Source organism: Pseudorca crassidens, chromosome 16, assembly GCF_039906515.1.
Source record: "Pseudorca crassidens isolate mPseCra1 chromosome 16, mPseCra1.hap1, whole genome shotgun sequence".
NCBI classification, from domain to species: Eukaryota; Metazoa; Chordata; class Mammalia; order Artiodactyla; family Delphinidae; genus Pseudorca; species Pseudorca crassidens.
The window spans coordinates 9,598,529-9,620,488 of record NC_090311.1 but is presented as its reverse complement, the minus strand read 5'-3'; the positions used below and the strand labels follow the sequence as shown (position 1 = coordinate 9,620,488).

General features: G+C 50.6%; 1 protein-coding gene across 18 annotated transcripts in view; it reads left to right on the top strand.

Moving 5' to 3' along the window:
• Nucleotides 1-21,960, top strand: part of TACC2 (transforming acidic coiled-coil containing protein 2) — a 205,304-nt gene that overhangs the window by 146,044 nt on the left and 37,300 nt on the right. For 16 of the 18 annotated variants that reach the window (XM_067709176.1, XM_067709184.1, XM_067709180.1 and 13 more), the window contains 2 exons: nucleotides 10,224-10,360; nucleotides 20,321-21,632. In XM_067709176.1, the coding sequence (XP_067565277.1) occupies nucleotides 10,224-10,360; nucleotides 20,321-21,632 (1,449 nt within the window). Of the gene's footprint in view, nucleotides 1-10,223; nucleotides 10,361-20,320; nucleotides 21,633-21,960 lie in introns of those variants that run through there. The other 2 variants (XM_067709185.1, XM_067709186.1) reach the window with 2 other exon arrangements.

Sequence of the window (21,960 nt, the reverse complement as noted above, 5' to 3'; positions counted from 1 at the left end):
TAGAGTGCAGGCTCAGTAGTTGTGGAGCACGGGCTTAGTTACTCCGCGGCGTGTGGGATCTTCCCGGACCAGGGATCAAACCCGTGTCCCCTGCATTGGCAGGCAGATTCTTAACCACTGCGCCACCAGGGAAGTCTGGGAAGGATTTTTAAAGGCAACATTTGGGGTGAGGGCTGCAGGGTGGATAACTTTCTTTTGATTGGTTGGTGGTGAGGTGACAGGATGACGTTTAGGGAATCTCAATCATCAACCTTCTGGTTCCAACCAGTCTGGGGTCTGCGTACTTGTGGTCAGCGTGTAGTCACCATCCTCCACCCCGGAGGGTCTTGGTTCCTGCAAAACATGTGTCCACTTGTTCTGTATATATTGATACCTTCAGGAGGAACTAGGACTCTGTTTTATCACTGAACTATTGTTTCTTTACTGCTTTTCCTTTGTTTCTGCATTCCCTCACTTCCTAATTAGTAACTGCTTGAGTCTGCTCTTTGGAACCCAGGGAAGGCCAAGGAGACAAAAACCTTTTTCTACAAACAAGAATCTGTAGGTCCCTGCTCCGTTAATAATCCCAGCTGCTTGGGTCTCACAAGGAACTCGCCGTGCTTTCTGGGATGCTCAGGTTTTAACACGCTGGTTGAAATCTACATGGAAGGTGTATATGTGTTTGTTAAGGACAAGGACTTCTCAGTGTGACTCAGTAATGTATTTATACTGAGTGAAACATTACAAGGGGTGAGTATAGGGATGTTAATGCCTGATGCAGTAAGAGCCCTCAAGTCCTTTCTCCAGTGGCCATTATTAACAATAATTTGCAAAGCCTTAAAGGACCACTTTAAAGGTAAGAGTATAAATGAAGAATTTTATAAAGTCAAAATGCATGAGCTTTAAATTATTGATGGAAAGTGCAGGAATCAAATTAGCAGGGCAGCCTCCACTGCTCCTTTTCTTGTTTTGACTAGAGAGGGGGATGGCATGGCGGGGGAGCTAGGCAAGGGAGGGGACACACATACACGTGCGCACACGCACGCACGCACAGGAGGGGAGGGAGGCAAATAGAAATGGAGACACAGAGAGATAGACACACAGAGAGAGACAGACACTCAGGTGAGGACACTTTGGATCTAAAGAACTTGGGAACCAGGAATCTAAGGCCAGAGCCGCCCCTGCTCTCTGCTAAGCAGAAATCCTGTGGCCTCCTGAAAGAGTCTGTCCTAGGATGTCAGCACTTCAGTCTCCCTTGACTCTGTGATGATATTACCCTTTGCCCAGGATGTGATTGATGAGGGCAACAGACTTCAGGGGCTGACCTGACCCCCAACAGAGGCCACTTTCTTGACCCCAGAGGTCTGGGTGGCCCATGACCTCCCCTCATCACTCCCTGTAGGTTCTAAGAACCTCAAGCCACTGTAGTCAGGATGCCAGGGCCAGGGTGCCTAGACATACACTGGTTGAATGAGGGGGAGGGGGTTAAGGTGTGGCCATAAGGAAGGGGAGAGGGAGTGAGTAGGGCAGGAGACCCAGGCTGGCCTGGCTGGATACCCCCCATCGGGCAGTCGTGGACCCAGATGCAGAAACTCCATTTGATCTGTTGCCTTGGAAGTGAGGATGCTCTGGGAAACTGACAGCACCCAAATGTACCAGAGACTGATCTGCAGATGAGGAGTCTAGCCTGTCAACGTCCAGGAGCCTCTAGGACATGGAGGACGGTACTTGGGTTAGGACAAGAGACGGAAGACACGTGCTCTGGTATTGGCTCTGAGCCCTCGGCAAGTCGCTGAGCCACTTGGCTATAGATTCTCCTCCTGGGCACCCAGGAGGACGCAAGCTTCTCGAGATGGGGAGCCGATCTGTCTGACTCAGCTGCCCAGGTGCCCAGCACCTGACAGGTCCTGCTGGAATTGTCATGGAGTGAAATCCACGTGCCTCCCTTGTTGTGAGGATCACGGGAGAGGCTGGATGAGGAAGCTCTGAGGTACTAATTGTAAAACGTTGGCCCCTGCTTGGGGCACCCCCATCCTGGTACCCAGGTGCCTGCCTGGAAAACCACCTTGAAATCAGAAGAATGCTCGCTGAGTGCGGAAGGTGAGCCCTGGATGCAGGATGGATGCTTCTGGCAGGCTGTGACAGCACCTGGAGGGTGGCCCCGCTGCACCCCTGCGGGTAGAGCCTGGAGGGGGCTGGCCCACGTGCGCGTGTCTGCCCTGAACTGTGCAGAGGGGATTGGCTGCATTCTAGCTGCCACTCTGCTTTCTCCAAACTCCTTGTCGGCGCCTTCTCTTATATTGTGTCACTCTGGACGTGCAGCTAATCAGGTCCCAGCTGTGTTCAATTCCTTGTGTTCTGGACCGTCTCTACATAGGTATATATGTGTATGTAAACATACGTGTGTTCATGTGTATCTGTTTACGTTTGTATATAATTATTGTACCCCAAATAAGCTCATACTATATTCCTTAATTTGCTCAGGTATTTTTATAAATTTATTTATTTTATTTATTTATTTTTGGCTGCGTTGGGTCTTCATTGCTACGCGCGGGCTTTCTCTAGTTGCGGCGAGCGGGGGCTACTCTTTGTTGCGGCACGCGGACTTTCCATTGCGGTGGCTTCTCTTGTTGCGGAGCACGGGCTCCAGGCACACGGGCTTCAGTAGTTGTGGCACGTGGGCTCAGCAGTTGCGGCTCGTGGGCTCTAGAGCGTAGGCTCAGTAGTTGTGGCGCACGGGCTTAGTTGCTCCGTGGCATGTGGTATCTTCCTGGACCAGGGCTCAAACCCGTGTCCCCTACACTGGCAGGCGGATTCTTAGCCACCGCACCACCAGGGAAGTCCCTGATTTGCTGTTTTTCTACTTACCACTTAGCTTGGAACTCTCCTGACTGTACTTGCAAACCCACTCACCCTCATTAACAGTATGCGGTTCTGAGGGAGGGTTTGTTACTTGCCAGGTGCTAGAAAAAGCCCCGGTGGTTGTGGCCAAACATTACTGCTCTGTTTGAGTTTTTGCATCCTCTCCTTTTGTTTTTCTGTCTCTTTTACCACTTAGGCTTTATAGGTGCTATTTATCTGCCTATCTTTTTTTTGCTAGCATCCATAAATATCCAGTTAGATTTTTAAGAATCTGAGTTGAAAGATTCCAATGTAAGTTACTCAAGCAAGCCGTTAGGCTACAAAGATGAGATTTCAGGAGTATCAGCGTGAAGGTCAGGACATAAAAGGGCCATCTGGGTCCCTTCTCTCTTTATTTCTCCTGAGACTTGATTCAGTCTGGCCTTTCTCCAGGAAGGCATAACACGATGCGGTTACAAATCTGTGGAATCACGAGTCCGGAGCCCATTCAGCGTTGATTCTTCACTGCCTGCAATGAGGCCCGCAGCCAGTAGAGTCACTTCTCTTTTGTGAAGTTTCTGGTGTCATTGCAGTTAAGTCAATTTCAGAGCTAACTCTGTGTGTGTGTGTGTGTGTGTGTGTGTGTGGCGGGGGGGGGTTCATCGGGCACACGCGTACACACGCGTGTGTAGTGCCACACTGAGCCCTCACCCCTGTCCCTGGCAGACGGGGGTTGTGTGCACCTTGAGGGAAGGATGAGGGCCAGCTCAGTGTGACTCTGAGAGTGTCCACATTCTCATGGATGCACTTGTGTCCACGGACCACCTGGCAGGACAGCCATCCCGTTCTGTGTGTGGCCTCCAGATTCTCTTTCATGCCCAGCTCCGTAGGCAAGACCAAGTAAAATAGAAGACTTAACTTGCTAGCAAATCACATTCCCCCAAATTTCTAATGCTTAGAAGCCAAGAGCAGACTTGGAGCCGTAATAATATGGAGGAAGTATTATCCTTCCAGTTATTTCCCCACTTACTGGACAAACAATCCAAGGGCCTGGGAGGTCGAGTGACTTGCCTAAGGTCACACAGTTACAGTGAGTGACGTAGTTATAGTGTCGTGAGAGCTGATGGACTGAATACCATCCATTCCAACTTCTGATTTCTTTGGGGGACATTCTGTCTCCCCCATTCCATTGGGTCTGGATGGGTTGCTTATTTATCAGGGTTCCCTACCCTCTTCTAGCTAAATGATGGGCATGCGATCCAAGGTGGACCAATTGGACTCTCCTCCCTATCTCTTCAAATCTGACTCCTCAGCCACTATAGCGTTTCTGTATAAATTCCATTTTTTAGTTATTGAGTCGGTTCCTGTTTCTTGCAACTATAGTCAATTTACAACTGGCCATCACCAGGTCTGCGGGACTCCTCTGTGTTTGTATAGCCTTTCCCTTTGTGATTGCATTTCTCTTGCTGGGGCAGCAGCCTAACCCAGAGGTGGCCAGTGAGTTGACGGCCAGTGTCTTTTGAACCCTGCTGACGTCTCAACGTAGCCACCAAGTGAAAGCTACTTGAATCTGAAAATGGACCTGGCTTATAGCCCGACAGACGCTAGGTGCCAAGAATCTTGGGATACGTGTGTTAGCATCTATGTTGATTTTCCCTAGAGTGTCAGGCTGAAAATCCTAGCTGCCTGGCTTGCCAGAGCTGGCTCTGCGTTCATGAGAGACAGCACCTGACCGTGGGCCCCTCAGTCACCTGACAGTCCAAGAAGCATCCCAGCCAGCCTTTGGTTGTGTTGAAATCACGTTCTCCCTTTACCTATATACTGAGGAGCGGTTGCTGAGCAAATCCCTTTTCTGTGTCCGGGATGGGCAAATTAAAGTGAAAGACCCTTTTCAGTCGGCCCGAAAAAATGACCAGTCCGGCCAAGTTGTTTTAGGTAGGAGGGAAGCATGTGTGTGTGTGTTTGGGGCAGAGACAGCTTTTCTTGACACGGCTCTCACAGCAGAATGTTCTGATGAGTAGAATTGAGTGCCCATCAGTTTCAAAGATATCTGCTCACTCACAAATCCATCAGACTCTTACGTGAGCTGCAGAGATGAACGAGATGTCTGATCTCTCGAGAGCTCAGGTTCGTTCCCGGAAGGTCTCCCTCTGTCTTCGGGGGGGACGGTGGTCTTCTGACCTGGAGGACTCGAGCCGTCCTCCCTGAGTCGGGGCTTTGGGCCAGTGCTCTGCCTTTCCCTTGGTTTGTCTTCAAGGAGGGGGTGGGTAGGAGGAGAAGGGGCTCACTTCTCGCTCAGGTGGTCCCTCCACGAGGAGCTCAGAGGCTGGGGCTCGTGTCCTGGGAAGCCCCCCACCTCTCAAGTGCCTGCACTGTGTCCTTTCACTCTTGGTGGGTGGTGACAAGAACCTATGTCCCCCGAATCACTTTCACAGTGGGAACTGTACACTGCAATTCTGAGGAATTGATCTGGAAATTGATACGCACGTGGAAACATTCCGTTCACTTTAGCAACGCTTAATCACACAGTGTGTCTTGATAATCAGGTAACCTGTAAGTATAGGTAACTTTAGATTTCCAGGATGGGAGGGACATTATATTTAGAAAAGAAAGCTGTTATCTGGAGTCAGTGTTTCCTGCAGGCAAGCCCAGTTCTATAGAACGGCTGCCACGAATGGGCTGGTGGCCTTGGGAATCACTTTAGCTCTCCAGGGCTCAGTTTCCTCACCTGTTTAAAAAGACGTGATAAGAGTGTTGGAGCAGGAAGGAGTCTCTAAGTTTTCTACCAGCTTCAAAGTTGGAAGATTCTGTGGTCTCTAAAATGTATTCTCCCAAGCCCTTGAATTAGCTCTAGTAAAACTTAAGCAAAGTGTAACCGTTTAATGATGTGCTGGAAAACTGCGTTTATAGTTCTTCTCTATTAAAAGGTTCTGACGTTTTATTTATAGATACACATTCACGTGTATTTGTATATATATATGTATGTATGTGTATATATTATAATATGTTAATTATATTATACTATGTTATATTATTATTATATTATGTGAGTGATCTTATACTACTTTGTTGTCGTTTATAGAAGTAAAACACAAACATATTTAAACCAAATCAAAAACATAGGTGAATAGGGCTCGGGGTTCTACATTCTGCCGGCTGTCTTGCTTTGGGGACAGCTGCCATAAAATACTGTTTTGACACAATGTGCCGTCTATAGAGAGACCGTATTCGTTGTTGTGCAGAGGAGAAGTTTCCAAGCTGTGCTCTGTGGGCTTCAGCACTCTATAGAGATTCTCCAAAATCTGAGAAAAGTGTTTGAAAAGATATTTAGAAACTTTACCAGCGCGCTGGGGAGCTTGGTAGACCTCAGGTCTCAGCAGCCAGCACAGCGTGTCCGCACCTGGTTACACGTTTCCATCTTCCTTTCTCTGTACACACGCACTGTGTGGAGTTGGATGCCACCAGCATATGGTCCTGTGCTGATAGATTAATTTGGTTTTGCCCGGTTAGGTAGCTCTCCTGTCTTGTCTGCCTTATTAAAGAATGTTCCATGGTCACAGGACAAGCTGTTGAAAACAGGTGTTGTTTGTGGTTAACTCATCGGCAAGTATCGGGACTTTTCTTTTCTTTTTTTTTCTGGCTGCACTGTGCAGCTTTCGCAGGATCCTAGTTCCCCGGCCAGGGCTCGCACCCGGGCCCCCTGCAGTGGAAGCACGGAGTCCTAACCACGGGCCCTCCAGGGAAGTCCCTGGGACTCTTCTTAATAATGTGCAGCCAGGAGAGGAATCAACAGATCTAAGGCTGCAGTTGGCATCCCCGACCCTCAGTGTCAGATTTTCAAGTTCATCAAAATAGCTTAATTGTTCTCAGTAACAGACTTTATAGTTAGAATATATTATACCTTGAGCTTACAAAATAAGTGAAATACTACTTGTCTCTATGCGTAGGAATTTCATGGAAGATTCATTTGGAAAAATAGTTCTGTTGCTGAAAAGGTTTGGAAGCCACTGATGTAGTAAGACAGCACAGATCTTAGAGGCAGACAGTTCTAGATATGAGCCCTGCTTTCCCTGGCTTACTAACTGGATGGCCTCAGCGAAGTAATTTGCCCCTCTAAACCATAGTTGTGTCTTCTGTAAAATGGGCCTGCTCTCCAGCAGCAGGATGTTTTTGCAGATTATAGAGAAATGTACAGATGGCCTAGTCCAGTGCCTGACACATAACAAAGAGTTCAGCATATGATAGTTATTAGAACGCTCTTCATGCTAGGAATTAAAGTCGTTATAGTTCATGCCTGGCCATTAAGAGGTATGTCTTTACACTGTGGAAGTGCATATACCTTATCGTATTTGCATGTATTTACATATTTCCTTATATGGAGAACCTAGATATGCATATCCTGCTGAATATATTTCCCTACAATTTAGAGTCGTTTTGGCAGACTGTAATGGCACATTTCTCTTTCTAATACAGCTTCTTGGCAAATTAAATCAGTTACTTTTTCATTTTAAAAGTGTGGAGCCTTTGCAGAATAATTTCCTGTGCTTTAGGTTCTTTTGGTAGGAAAAAATAATCAAGCAGCCGATGGGAACTGCTTTTATGCATTGGGACTCTGAAATGCTGCTTTATTTTTATGTGCAGGCTCTGTGGGGGGACTGCAGAAATCCCTGCTCTTGGGAATGTTTTTGAGGCCCCTGAGAAACTGAATAGGGAGAAAAGGGCTAACTTAAAAAGCTGCTATCCGCCTCCTCTAATTAGCTTGCTCTCCGCTCCTGGGAGAGGGAGTGAAAATATGAAAACAATGCAGGAAGTGCTGGAAGTGAATGGCATTCTAGGGGTCCGTGGTAGCCTCTGATGCTTTGATGCAGAAAAGTTCACGGTAAACAAGGCAAGGAACCACACAGGGGCTTGGTGTACCCTTGCCCTTCTCACGCACTGCGTCCTGCACGGGGCCGTGGGGAACGGTGGTCCTTTCCAAGCAGGTGTGCCAGCTGGGCAGCTGCAAGCAGGGGAGACCTCATTGGAATTCAGCAGCTTGAATCCACAAGCGTCCGGCCCTCCCTGTCGCTTGCTTGTGCTCTTGGGAAAGATCAGGGGCCCTTTGTGCTCTAAAGCCACACATCACCAGGGCCCGGGGATGCAGAAGCCATGGGAAGAGCACAGAGTCTCTCCCTCAGTATCTCTGCTGGAGGCTGGGGAAGCTCTCACAACATTTGTGGCTGGCGGTGCAGCTAACCTTTTCGTGACATCTTAAAGAGATTCAGATCCCAGAGATACCAGCAAAGGAATTAGGGGTGGGAATTGACAGAAGCTGTTCTTCATCGGAGATGGCTTTTGCCTCCTGGTGGACATGGCCCCCGGTGGAATGGGCCCGGTGGATGTGGACAACGGTGACCGGCAGTGGGGACTCCAGTCTGCAGGTCCTTCAAGGAAACTCAGGAAAGAGGCAAGTTGTCTCCGTGTATCTCTTCAGCATTGCCCCTGACGTGTGTGAAGCTGGGGGCCAGGGCGACACCCGGGGCCCACCACGCAGATCCAAGCTCCTCTTTCTCTTTGATGCTCGGTTGCATAACTTCCTTGTGTTTTTCATACCGGTAAACAGATTCTGCAAAACGTCAGGCACCTATATCTGTTGTTGTCCAGGCGTGGATCTTCAATTTCCCCCCTAGACAAAAGCTAAGTCTGTTAATATTGACGTGTGTTTGTAAAAGTCAGCATGGCCTCTGTCGTGTTTGCATGAATTCAGTCTTTACTAATGAAATTTAATAGTATGCAGGCTTCGGCTCATTGGATCCCATCAAAAGCAGCTCTGATGTTTCTGTTCGTCTCTTTGTCCCTGGAGGGCTGTGTGGCAGGTTGGAGGAGCCAGGGTCCTTGAAAGGATGGGGGTGGGGGAATCTTTGGCTCTGACAAAGTGAGTCTCTGACAAACAAGTTGTAAAAACATCGATGTAGATTTCCTGAAGGAGAACTCACCAAATGGCCCTTTTTTCCTGTCCTGCCTGACTGTGGAGGGATTGGTTTGTCGTGGTGTTCTCCGCCGGCTGGCAGATGGTCTTTAGAAGATGCTGACTTCTGCAGAGGACACTGGTCCTTTGATATCTTGGTGCTCTGCGCTGTGAGCGTTTCACGTTCCATACACACCTGATGCGTCACCCTCTGATTATACATCTTCTGCCAAATCGCCGGCTGGGTCGCTCGTGCCAGCAGCCATCCTAAGTATCCACCCTCTTGATAATTACCTTCCTTGTTGCAAGTAAGTGAGTGGCATCTTGATCTATTTAAAGTGTCCCGAGGCGGAAATTAGCCCACGTGATGCTGCTGCTTCTTGCACGCCGGCATCCTCAGAGTGTGGTGGGGCTGGGACCATGGACCCCTGTGCATCCTGAGCATGTAAGGAGCTGCCCTCCAGCCTGAGGACACATGCCTGGCTCAGTGATTTGGGGGTGCCTCATCCTTTCTGGCTTGAAATTGAGTCCTCAGTGGAAGCAGGGTGATGGAGGAGGACTGTCTGCTCTGGATTTTCTCGAGTCCAGGATAAGGCTTTAGTTCGGTGAGTGGCATCCCCTTGTTCCTGGGTGGGGGGCGTCCTCTGGGTGGAGTTTCGGTTCATCTCTCTGGCTGAGAATCTTCCTTGAGAGGAGACTTTGCTGCAGACCAGCGAGGGCCATTTTCACACTCTTGGGATCAGCAGGGGGGCCGTGCTTTGTGTTTTAGTCTGACACGTCCTCCACCTGACCTGCCAGCTCTCATTCATTCATGTATTCACTTACCGGATGTTTAGGCTGGGGATGCAGTGATAAACAAAAAAAAAACACAAAACAAAACAAAACAGGCTGTCCTCTTGGCCTTTCAGCTCAGTAGAAGGGAAAGATCATTAACATGATTAGAAAGTGACTAAATCTGTAATAACAGGTTTTGTGCTACGAAAGAAAGGCAGTGGGAGAGAATGATGGGGTGAGGGGGAGAGAGACCTAACGAGATTTTGTCTTGTGGAGTGAAGGTCCTATGGGTGTGTTGGAATCACAGAGTGTCCCTGGGAATGCTTCCATATCATTTTGCCTGAATTGTTGCCAAAATAACGCGAGCCAACGTTGATCAAAAGATTCCACTGTTTGTATTTGCCACTAAGGCCAGAAATACGTATTTCGTGTAGAGCTGAGTTCAAAGACTCCATCGTTTGGGCGCAAAGCTGGTGATAACGAGTTTCACTCCTGGGAATCACGCTGAGAAGTGACTTTGCTCACGGCTGGCCTCGGACCGTTTAATTGGGCAGAGAGACTGGTTGCACCGGTCCTGGGAGGGGTCATTAGGCCGTGCACGGCCCCCCAGCACTGGCCCCTCGGAGCCAACGCAGCCCCGGCCACTGTCTAACCTGCTCTCCACCCCCTCTCTCTCCATCAGGAGTTCTGACTCTGAAGAAGCATTTGAGACCCCGGAGTCAACGACCCCCGTCAAAGCTCCACCGGCCCCACCTCCGCCACCCTCTGAAGTCGTTCCAGAACCCGAGGTCAGCGCTCCGCCTCCCCCAGAAGAACCAGGTAACCAAGGATCAGGCGCCCCTGGGGGAGGCCTGGGGACAGCCCTGCGGCTGAGCCCCGGGAAGACTCAACAGCGGCTCCTCAGGGGACCTGGCTGGAGGAGGGCACACACCCCGGGGGGCTGGAGCTCCTTAGATTGTCACCAGCCTCTGGGACCTCTCAGCTCCGGGCTTGGTTTGATGTGGTGTAAACTAAGGGTGCGGAGATACAGTGGGCTATTTTGTGTCTGCTTTGCAGAAGTTTAGGGGGGGCCTCTGGGGAGACCATGCATTTAACTCTGGGTGCCTTTCAGCTGACGTCCAGAGCTGGGTTTGTGCAGGTCATGGAATTCTCTGGTGCAATCTTAGATTCTGACATTTGGCCCCTGGCTCCCATAAGAGTACTGGTTCTGGATCGCCCATGTGAACCTGCATTTTTATTAAAAACGTTGCCCCTGTGGGCTTGGGGATGATAATTAGTAAATGGGCGAGAAGAGAAAATGATGGATGACTGAGTCTGTGCAGGGATGACTCCTTTATTCCTCATTAACTTCAAATTATCCAGATTTCTTATCACTTTCCCACACCCCCTAGTGTGACTTAGAACAAAGACCTTTATGTACCTTTCAGATGTGGTGACTGCTGCGATTGGGAGGATGGGGAAGGCTAGGACAGACCTCCTGTCCCAGCCCCCAGCCTGCCCAGCTGGCTGGAGTCCTCTGTGTGCTGCCTTCAGTTACACCAGCAGGGGTGGGACTACCTCAAGCATTAAAGTTTAACATGAGGCCTGGAAGGAGATGGGGATTGCTAGGAATGGCCTCACAAGCTGGTCAGGGGGTCAGGTGGTCTCAGAAATGGCCGTACAGGCCAATCAGGGGGCCAGGTAGTACCGTCTTCAGAGCCGGACAGCCTCAGCTGGACCCTGAACTTCAGAGGGCCCCATTCTGGCCTTCCTGGGGCCACAGCCCTCGCAGCGAGATAAGTCTGCAGAGGCAAACTCCTCCTGGTCCGTGTTCTGGACACCTGGGGGCAGCCACTTCCTGGGCCCACCCCATCCCCATCTCCTGGCCTGTCTTCCCAAGGCTGACTGTGCCCACGTTTGCACCCTTCAGCCAAGGAGATACCAAGTATGGGGCTGTGACTTACAGGTAGGTTGTCCACACACCTGTGCTCGAGGCTGCCCCTGGTGAGGAGAGAAGGAACAGGCCAGGGGCCCGGCCTCCATTTGTACTCTCGCCCTGGCCAGGAGCCAGGTGAACTGCAAAATAAAAAACGATTTTGACCTTAATGTTGGTTTTAGAAAGAAATGGATGGGATTCTTTCTAGCTGCTCTGGCTTCAAGCTGGCCATAGTTTTAGGGCAGATACTCCTGGAGCTTTGTTCCTAAGCAAATGTGCTCCATGGTGCTGGGGGAAGAGGAGAGATACCTTTGCTGGTGTCTGATAAATGCAGTTTTCATATTCTCCCCTTTTGACAGCTTATCAGTTAGTAGTACCTGATGCTGCAAAGTTCGTTTAGGCACTGAGCTCTGAGAGGGTAATTATTGGAATTTATTTGATTTTAAGGTGGGGAAGAAGCAGGAAGGGCTGCTTACATTTCTCAGGGAGTCGTTTGCACCCCAGCTTTCTTTCTTTCATATAATAAAGAACGTAAAAATTCCATTTCTTATAATATTGTAAAAAATTCGCCCCAAGGTTTTAATGGAAAGTGGCTGAATGACAAACACATTTTAATCCTTAGGTCAAATGTGCACTTAAGAATAAATTATCCTTTCTTATGGGTATAATAAGTTCATGCCTATACATGTGTGGGATACCTTAGGAAAGATGTCAGAAGAAGAATGAAGGCCGAGGACAGTGCGTGGTCCACCCCCAAGCGCCATGCAGCGTCCAGAGGACGGTCATTGCTGTGGGCACGTGTGCGTCCTGTGGGATTTCCAGTCACATAGCGCTTCTGGGGTTGGTTTGCCACCTCTGTTCTTTTCTTCAGCCTGTCTTTGTTCCTTCTTCCTGACTTCTCTTTCAACAAAGCAAAGAACAATCTCCATTCTTAAACACGCACCCACACGCATGCACAACACTCACCTCTTGCTCGGATGGTAGTTTTTGAAAGAATGAACACTATGGAGGATTAAGAGAGAACCCCCAGTGGAAGGGGTTGGAGCCGTGAATTGCCATGAGTCACAGCCCCATGGAACTTTTGATTACCCTGGCTGGAGTCTGACTTCATGCTTCTCCTCCTTGGAGAACTACAGCGAGGCTACATGTATGCGGATTACACAATAAGGACGCTTACGGTCGGGATTGTGTCTGCCTAAAGCCCCCCCGTCTTGGGCTGTACAAAGATCCAGCTGATTTGTCGCACTCATTAGAAAAGTCTGCTGGTCCCTTCTGTGGACAGCGTGGGACGGTACAGATTAAAGGGGCACTGTGCTTGCTTGTGGAGGTGGCTAGAGGAGAAGAAAGCTTCCTTCTGGGAACCGAGGGAGAGAGAGGGCAAGAGAGGAAAATCTACCGTCTGGTGTTTGCCTCTGCAGAGTGCCTGCGATGTTGCTAAAGCTGCCAAAAGAACCACAGGAAATAATAGACGAGACCTTTGGCTGTGAATAAAGACATGATGTTTCCTCCTGGAAACTTAATTTTACAAAATAATCTGTCACCTTACCTTGGGTGCTGCCAGCATGATTGTGCTGCACGGGACAGGATAATGGGTGAGATGTGGCTGGCCACCATGTGTCTGCCGCTCGTCTGGGCTGTGCCAGGGTGTGGCTTATCTGAGCCCAGTTTTTTTTCTTTTTTTTTTCTTTTTTTTTTAATAACTGACCTAAGATTTTTTTAATGATTGCATGATTTTACTAGTTATTAGGTAAATATACATTCCAGAGGCTCTTAGCATTTACCATTGATTAACATAGTCTGACTAGGGATGGTCACTCAAGCCTTTATGGCTTTTATTTCAATGGCTTTATAATTCTTGCGTAGTTGGTTAAAACTGATGGTTTAGCTCATGATACAAAAACATGTAACTGCCTATGTGGATTAGTCATTAAATCTTATTTTCAGCGAGGACAAGATTTTACCTTAGGTTGCTACGTTATAGACAGATTAACTAAAAAATAAAAGTGAAATTAACCTCTTTAATTGAAAAGAAACGGGAGGAAATTAATTTGAAAAGTTACGTGCACCCCATTGTTCATAGCAGCACTATTTACAATAGCCAAGACATGGAAGCAAACCAAATGTCCATCGACAGATGAATGGACAGAGAAGATGCAGTGCATATATATACACAGTGGAATACCACCCAGCCATTAAAAAAGAACGAAATAATGCCATTTGCAGCAACATGGACGCACCCAGAGACCATCATATTAAGTGACGTAAGCCAGACAGAGAAAGACAAACATCATATAATATCACTTATATGTGGAATCCCAAAAAAATGATACAAATGAACTTATTTACAAAACAGAAATAGACCCACAGACATAAGAAACAAACCTACAGTTACCAGAGGGGGATAGCGGGGGAGTGGGAGGTAAATTAGGAGTTTGGGATTAGCATAAATACTCTACTGAGTGCAAAATAGTTAAACAGGGACCTACTGTAGAGCACAGGGAACTATTTTCAGTGTCTTGCAATAACCTATAATGGAAAAGAATCTGAAAAAGAAGAAGAAAAAAATATATATATAACTGAATCACTTTCTGAGCCGTTTTCTTATCTGTAAAATGAAGCAGGTGACCCGTGAGTCCTCTGAGATCCTTCCCACTCCGACTTTTCATGGTTCTGTGATCAGGACGCGTGGCTGCTCTACAGTGGCTGCATTATTAGAACTCAAAACTGACCACTGAAGGACATAATTAAATAATAGCTCCATTTAGTGTCTGCCATGTGCCAGTCCTGTGCCAGGTTCTTAGCAAGTTTCATCCCATCTCAGGCAAGGGGAGGAGCCCCAGTGCTCACAGCATCCCGGTACTGGGCATCTCATCACCTGCTTGCCAGTGAGATGTGGGGCTTCTGGACCTTGACCTTGGTCTCAAAACAAGTGAGGGGCTGTGGGATCAGAATCCCCGCTTCTCGACTCCCTCCCATTTGGAAATCAAGTTGCTCTCTGTGCAGGCGAGATGAGCCGGTACATCCGAGGCAGAGGGTAGGCCATGCGGTTGCCAGGTGGGTGGCAAGTAGATGGTCAGTGAGGAAAGCCCGTCTATGAGACCAGGGGCGGGTTTCCATCCTACAGTTGCCCTCCCTCTGGAGACGCGGTTCCCCGTGGGGGAAGCGCTGTTTGCTCATTGTCGCTGGGAGGATGCCCAGCACAGGGAAGGCCGGTGTGGGGGCCTTGGAGGTGACCGGAGCCACCCGTGCCCCGCTTGACCTCGACCTTTCCTCATTGCTCCGCGGGGAGGGTGGCCTCGTTGAGGCTCCAGTTGTGCTCCACGTGGCCGTGTGTGGACTGCTGTCTGCAGATTGACCCAGAAGGGAGCTTACTGCACCCAGGGGCTTCTGTTTTCACGTCTCAGGACTCAGTCTCCATACATATTGTCACTTGCTTTCATCTCCTCTGAGGTTGAAGTGCAGGGTGCCCGCCGCAGAGAGACAGGAAGCCTCCTGGTATCAGGCGAGGCATCTGAGAGCTCGGCCAGGCGAGGGCCCTTCCCGTCCTGGGGCAGGGGCACAGGGAGTGGGGTCACGGTGGCGTGTGTAAGAGTTGGGGCCCACGGCTGCTGTTTCCTGGCACTGGTGTACCCGGGACTAGGTGCTTACGTCCTCCTCCTGTTTCATCCTCACAAGAATGCTTGATGTATGGTTGAGGCTCAGAGGAGTTGAATAACCTGCCAGGGGTGGCCCTGGGCACCTTGGGGGGCACACCAGGAACCTGGCAGGGCCCTGGGCCTCTGGACTCACATTGTCTGCCCTTAATGACCTCGCTGGAGGATCTTGACTGCACTCAACGTCAGCTCAGGTGGATCCAACCTGTTTTCACAGAGAATTTCTCCATCTGCAAACAGTCACCCCGGTCGATAGCTGTCGTGACCCACAGAGCCTCGAGCAGGGCTGCTCCTCAGCCTTTGGGAGCTGAAGGCAGGTTGGAGAGCATAGACGTGGGAGAGCAGGGCAGGTGTCCAGGAAGCAGCGGGCACAGACCTGCCAGGTGTGGAGGTCCTCGGGACCCAGCAGGGTCTGCGTGAGAGTCCGGAAGCCTCCCGGGTCTGGGAGAGAAGCCGGTTTTGCATGGGCTGCCTGCCTCTCTTGCTGGTCCGTTCTGGGTTTAGTGACCACATCAGAGAGTGGACACACAGGGACCGCATCTGCCTCTCACTTCCACCTGCCCTGACGTCCCACACCGCTGAGTCCCCGTAAGCAATCAGAACTCACCTCAAAGATCAGTCCAAGCCATCCAGGCTGATCCTCCAAGCCGTATCTGTGGCCACATGTGAAAACATTGCCCCCGGAGATGTGAAGAACTAGACTGTGTCCTGATAGGAAGCAGGTGACATGAGCTAGCCCGGGCCCGACTTGCCTGCTCTGGGAGCCACCTGTGGCACCTGTGAAAATGGGCGTTCCGGCCCTGATCCCAGCCGAGCTGAGCTGCTTCGCCAGGGAGGAGCCACAAGTCAGGGCTTTCAGTGAGCGTCTCAGGCAAAATGCTGCATGAGGACTGAGTCAGGCTCTATTTATCTCTCATTAGCCTACTTAAAACGGAGGCCTTGGGCTTCCCTGGTGGCGCAGTGGTTGGGAATCCGCCTGCCAATGTAGGGGACACGGGTTCGTGCCCCAGTCCGGGAAGATCCCACATGCCGCGGAGCGGCTGGGCCCGTGAGTCATGGCCGCTGAGCCTGCGCTTCCAGAGCCTGTGCTCCGCAACGGGAGAGGCCACAACAGTGAGAGGCCCGCGTACTGCAAAAAAAAGAAAAAAACAAAAACGGAGGCCTTTTCCAGAATAAACATTATTGATTGCAATCGATTATTATTCACATACTTGGAAGGATGTAGAGCTAGGCTCCCCGTGTACAAGACCATTTACGCTTGATACACTGGGTGAGGCTAAGCGTCTGAGTGCAGGGGTGCCTTGTGTTGGCACCTTTAGGCCTCTGGGCCCGTGGGTTCCTGCCCAGGGTGAGCTGGCTGGGGGTGGGGTGGGGGGAGGCGGAGGGAGCAGCACAACACAGCTGGCAGTACGTGCTCCAGTTAGAAGCAGTCAGCAAGGCTAAAGGATGTGGCCTTTGAAGACAGTAGTGTGAGAGTTGGGTGACATCGGTTGCCCCTTGTTGGCTTTCTCCCTTTCCTTGGAATCCCCTCTTGTTTCCAAACACATTTCTTTTTTCCTTAGCTCGGGGATTGTATTGCCTAGCACAGTTAGGGACTGCACTGTGTGCCCTCAAGTTCATATGTTGAAGCCCTGACCCCCCAAAGTGACTGTATTTGAAGATAGGACCTTTAAGGAGGTGACGAAGGTTAAATGAGGTCGTAAGGCGCTAATCTATTAGGGCTGGCGTCCCTGTAAGAAGAGGAGGGGACGTTAGGGATGAGCTCACACAGAGCAAAGGCCATGTGAGGACACAGGGAGAAGATGGCCGTCAGCAAGTCAAGGAGAAACCAAACCTGTGGACCCCTTGACCTCGGACTTCCAGCCTCCAGAGCTGTGTTGTTTAAGCCCTTTGGTCTGTGGACTTTGTTCTGGTGGCCTGAGCTGACTGATATGTCGGGCACCACCTAGTAATCCTTTGGGTGTCATGAACCAAAGATGCTGATTTTGTCCTCAGACTGAGCCAGAACCTGGAGCCAGGACGAGGCGTTGGTCTCCAGGGCAAGCGTTGCCCAGGTCTGCGCTGTTGGGATGCAGCAGGCAGACGACGTGAGCACGTGGATGGATCCTTCCTTACCTCTGTGTCCACAGCATGCCCCACAGTGGTTGACGTACAGGAGGCAGCCAGATTGTTTGACATACAGGAATGAATGAGTAAATTGTCTTCATGCAGATACGATGTATGGACATTTAGCAATCCAGTGGGGGGACCGGGAATCCAGTTGGACCACACTTGCTTTGGAAAATCAAGGCCTGCACGTGGCAGTGACCCATTTCTCTGGTCTAAAGTTTTCTCTGAAGAGCATCGAAGGGCCCTCCCAGCCCTGCTCCGGTCAACAGACAATAAAACAGTGGTTCTCAGCCAGGGGTTATTGCGCCCCCCAGGGAACACTTGGTAATTTCTAGACACATTTTTGTTGTCACAGCTTGGGGTGGGGGGATGCTAATGGCATCTAGTGGGCAGAAGCCAAGGATTCTGCTAGACATCCTGCAATGAACAGGCTGGGCCCGCTGCGACAAAGTACTGACCATCCTGAGATGGCCACAGTGCCGAGGCTAAGAAGCCCTGTGTCGAGACTCGATTTCCTGGTCCATGATGATTTAATTAGGGTGTGTCAGTTCTAAAGAGGAAAGCCACATTAAGCCGTCAGAGAGCTTTTCTTCTGGGGAAAACAGTTAGCAGATGGTTGAGCTGCATATCTGCTGACTGTTGCACGGTCTGGGGAGAACTCCTGACATCTGAAGGGCCTCGAAAGGCTTCCTTCTTCAGGCTGCTGGGGTATGCGTAGCAGCCTGAGAGAACGCAGGTCAGCAGTTGTGGGCCTTGCTCTGGAAATGATGGGCTGGGCTGAGGCCCTTTCTCTCTCCTGCAAGGCCCACTTGAAACACCTGGTCCTCTGAGTCCCCTGGTCCTTCGGTGCCCTCTGTACTGTGTGTCCAGGGCAGGAAGGGGAGGCAACTGCTGATGCGAGGATGGGGTGCCGGAGGGTGCCAGTCTCTGGAGGAAATAGGGAGGGAGACGGTTGTAGAAAGAAGAAGGGAGGGGACATCTTTTGAGATGAGAATGAAGCAGGAGTGTTTTCGAGACACGGAGGAATCTTTTGGCAAAAAGCGTTGAGAGCCTTCAAGCAAGTGCTCCCATCTTCTAGGACATCTGCTCCAAGTAGGGCTTGGGGTGGCTTTGGATGCAGAAGAGAAGGGAAGGTTTGAAACCATGGCTGGCGAATAGACCTGCTTCCAGGAAGTGATCTCAATGCCAGAGGCATTTATTGAGCTGGCAAGAGAAAGTGTGGCAGGCCCAGGGAAAACGAAGATAAATGAGACCAGTTCCTGAACTCAGGAGGCCGGCAGTTTCCTCGTGTTGTCTTCATCTCCTGCGGTTCTCTGCTAAGTGCTCACCACCTCGGGGTGTGCTGCCGTGAGCATGAACCGCTCTGAGAAAAATCTACAGTAGGAAGCCAGTTTGGGGGTGAGTGAGCATTTCTCAAACCTTGTTGGTTTGTTGGAATGAGGGATTAGGGCTGCCAGATTTAGCAAACAAAAATACAGAGCGTCCAATTAAATTAGAATCGCAGATACACAGTGAGTGACTGGGACATATTTACACTAAAAAATGTATTCTTTTATTCTAAATGCAAATTTAACTGAACATCCTATATTTTATCTGGCAACCCACGGCAAGGGGTGGGGTGGGTACTGCAGGATATAACTCCTGTAGTGGAATGCCGTCCCAAGTCATATACGTGCCAGCTCTTTTTTTTTTTTTTTTTTTCTTTTTTTGGCCGCTGCACACAGCATGCGGGATTTTAGTTCCCCGACCAGGGATCGAAACTGCGCCCCCTACGGTGGAAGCCCGGAGTCTTACCCACTGGACCGCCGGGGAAGTCCCTGTGCCAGCTCTTGAATTCCTTCTTCTGCAGGCCACTTCGCAACATTTTCTCCCCTTTGTCTAGGGACACGTTTTCAGTTTTCTGGCCAATCGTTTTCTGGCATCTTGACTGCCCAGGACAGCTGTGAAGCCAGAAGTGCATGCAAGGTGCTGCCGGGTGCAGGCAGAGCCCAGGGTAGCCGAGGCCAGGCTGGCCGCATCCCAGCAGAGCAGTGGGGTCATGAGATGATGGAATGTCTCGGCCAGCATCTGGAGCGCCCGCAGCATGTTTTAAAATAAGGATCAGCCTCCTTGGCTGGTAGTGGCTGAGGGAGGAGGAGAAACGGGGAAGAAGCTCTAGAAAAAAGGAGAGAGGATGGATGAGAGGGAAGGCGGATGAGAGGGAAGGCCAAGAAGAGGAGCATGGCAGGCAGGGTTGGAGGGAGAGATCACGGGGATCCCTGGAGTCGGGACAGGTGGCAGACGGGGTGAGCTCAGTCCTGCTGCAGTTGCCCTGGGCCTCCAGATAAAGGCTCTGACGAGTCAAGAGCAGGCTGGATGATGATAGCAACTAGTATTTCCCAAAGGCTCACTATGCTTTACTTGCATTCTTTCTCTGTCTTCCTTTCCTGCCCCTCTCCTTTACTTCAGCCACACTGGCCTCTGATATTTCTGCAACACACCAGGTGTGCGCCTACCCCAGGGCCTTTGCACTTGCTGTTCCCTTTGCCTAGGATGCTTCCCCCCGCAGGTATCTCCCTGGTTCACGCCTTTACCTCGTTTCTGATCTTGGCTTCAGTGTTTCCTCCTTGGAGGGCTTTGCCCAGCTGCCTTATTTTAAAATTGCAACACCCCTCCCCTGGCTTCCTTTTTCTCCATAGCACTCGTCACTGTCCAACAGTCCATACGTTTTACTTGTTTATTGTTCCTTGACTGTCTTCTCCCTAAAGAATGTAACTTCCAGAAGGGCAAAGATTTCGTTCATTGTTGAATACCCAACGCCCAGAACAGGTGCTTTGTTTGATCAGGCACTTGGTAAACGTATTTTGAATGACAAGGATTTGAGCTATTCCTTAAACAGCCCTTATTGCTTCCACTTTACAGATGAGAGAGCTGAGGGTCAGCTTGTCCAGACCCTGGAGCCAATGGGTGAGAGCAGGATTTGTACCCAAGCAGCATGCCTGTCCAGTGATGGGTGGGCTGACCTGGGGCTCTGGTATTAGAGGGTTGTAGTCTGGCATGGGATGAGAGAGTGTCCGAAGTGTCCTGTGTCCTTCAGTGACGGCTTTGTCTCCGTTTCCTCAGGATGTGGCTCTGAGCCGGTCTGTGTCCCCGATGGCCCCCACAGCAGCTCGGTGGAAGGAAGTCCTTTCCGTCCTCCGACACAGTCCTTCTCCTCCGTCTTCGATGAAGACAAGCCGATAGCCAGCAGCGGGACTTACAACTTGGACTTTGACAACATCGAGCTGGTGGATAATTTTCAGACCTTGGAGCCTCGCTCCTCAGACTCTAAGAATCAGGATTGCAAGGTGAGCTCGCGGAGGAAGTCCACGGACTCTGTCCCCATCTCTAAGTCGACGTTATCCCGCTCGCTCAGCCTGCAAGCCGGTGACTTTGATGGTGCTTCTTGCTCAGGCAACCCCGAGGCTGCGGCCCCGGCCCCGGATGCACATAGCACGGGTTCGAGCAGTGCTTCCAGTACCCTTAAGCGAACTAAGAAACCGAGGCCACCTTCCTTAAAAAAGAAACAGACCACTAAGAAACCCCCTGAAACCCCCCCAGTGAAAGAGACACAGCAAGAGCCAGCCGAAGAGAGTCCCGACCCCAGCGAGGAGAATCGAATCGCCGAGACGAAAACGGAATCGGCCAAGACGGAAGGTTCTGGACCAGCCTTATCGGAGGAGGCACCCGTAGAACCTGCTGCTGTGCCCAAGGCTGCCTGCCCTCTGGACTCCGAGGGTGCAGAAGGGGCCATCCCCCCAGCTTCTGGCGGTGGCAGAGTGCAGAACTCACCCCTCGCTGGAAGGAAAGCATTGTCTCCTGCCACGGCCCCAGAGGTGGTGGAGGTGTCCCCATTGGATACTGGGGGGCAAGAGGACTCCCCAGCCAAAGGCCTCTCAGTGAGGCTGGAGTTTGACTATTCTGAGGACAAGGGTAGTTGGGACACCCAGCAGGAAAACCCCCCTCCCACCAAAAAGATAGGCAAAAAGCCGGTTGCCAAAATGCCCCTAAGGAGGCCAAAGATGAAAAAAACACCCGAAAAACTCGACAACACTCCTGCCTCGCCTACCAGATCCCCTGCTGAACCCAATGACATCCCTATCGCTAAAGGTACCTACACCTTTGATATTGACAAGTGGGATGACCCCAATTTTAACCCTTTTTCTTCCACCTCAAAAATGCAGGAGTCTCCCAAACTGCCCCAACAGTCATACAGCTTTGACCCGGACGCCTGTGACGAGTCCACTGAGCCCTTTAAGACATGCTCTAAGACCCCCAGCTCACCTTCTAAATCCCCAGCCTCCTTTGAGATCCCAGCCAGTACCGTCGAAGCCAATGGAGTGGACGGGGATGGGCTGAACAAGCCCGCCAAGAAGAAGAAGACGCCCCTCAAGACGTAAGTTCAGGGGTGCAGGTGGTAAGATCGGAGTCGGGGCTGAGCATTGGCTGTGATTGTCGCTCACGTGCCTGGATGACCCGTCCCCCATTGGCTGCAGTGCCACCATGTTTGCGGCAGGATACCTGTTTTCATTCCTCTCTGCGCCCACGGTGCTGGCTTTTCCCATCCACGTATCCCGTTGGGTCTAGAGCCATTGATCTTTTGCCTCAGTTAGTCGGTGGTCTAAAGCTTTACTTGCAGCTGAAGACCTGACTTTCAACTTCAGGAGAGTGTGGGAGCCATGGAAAGGGAGCAGCCCAGTGGAGGTCTGGTCAGCCTCCCTGTT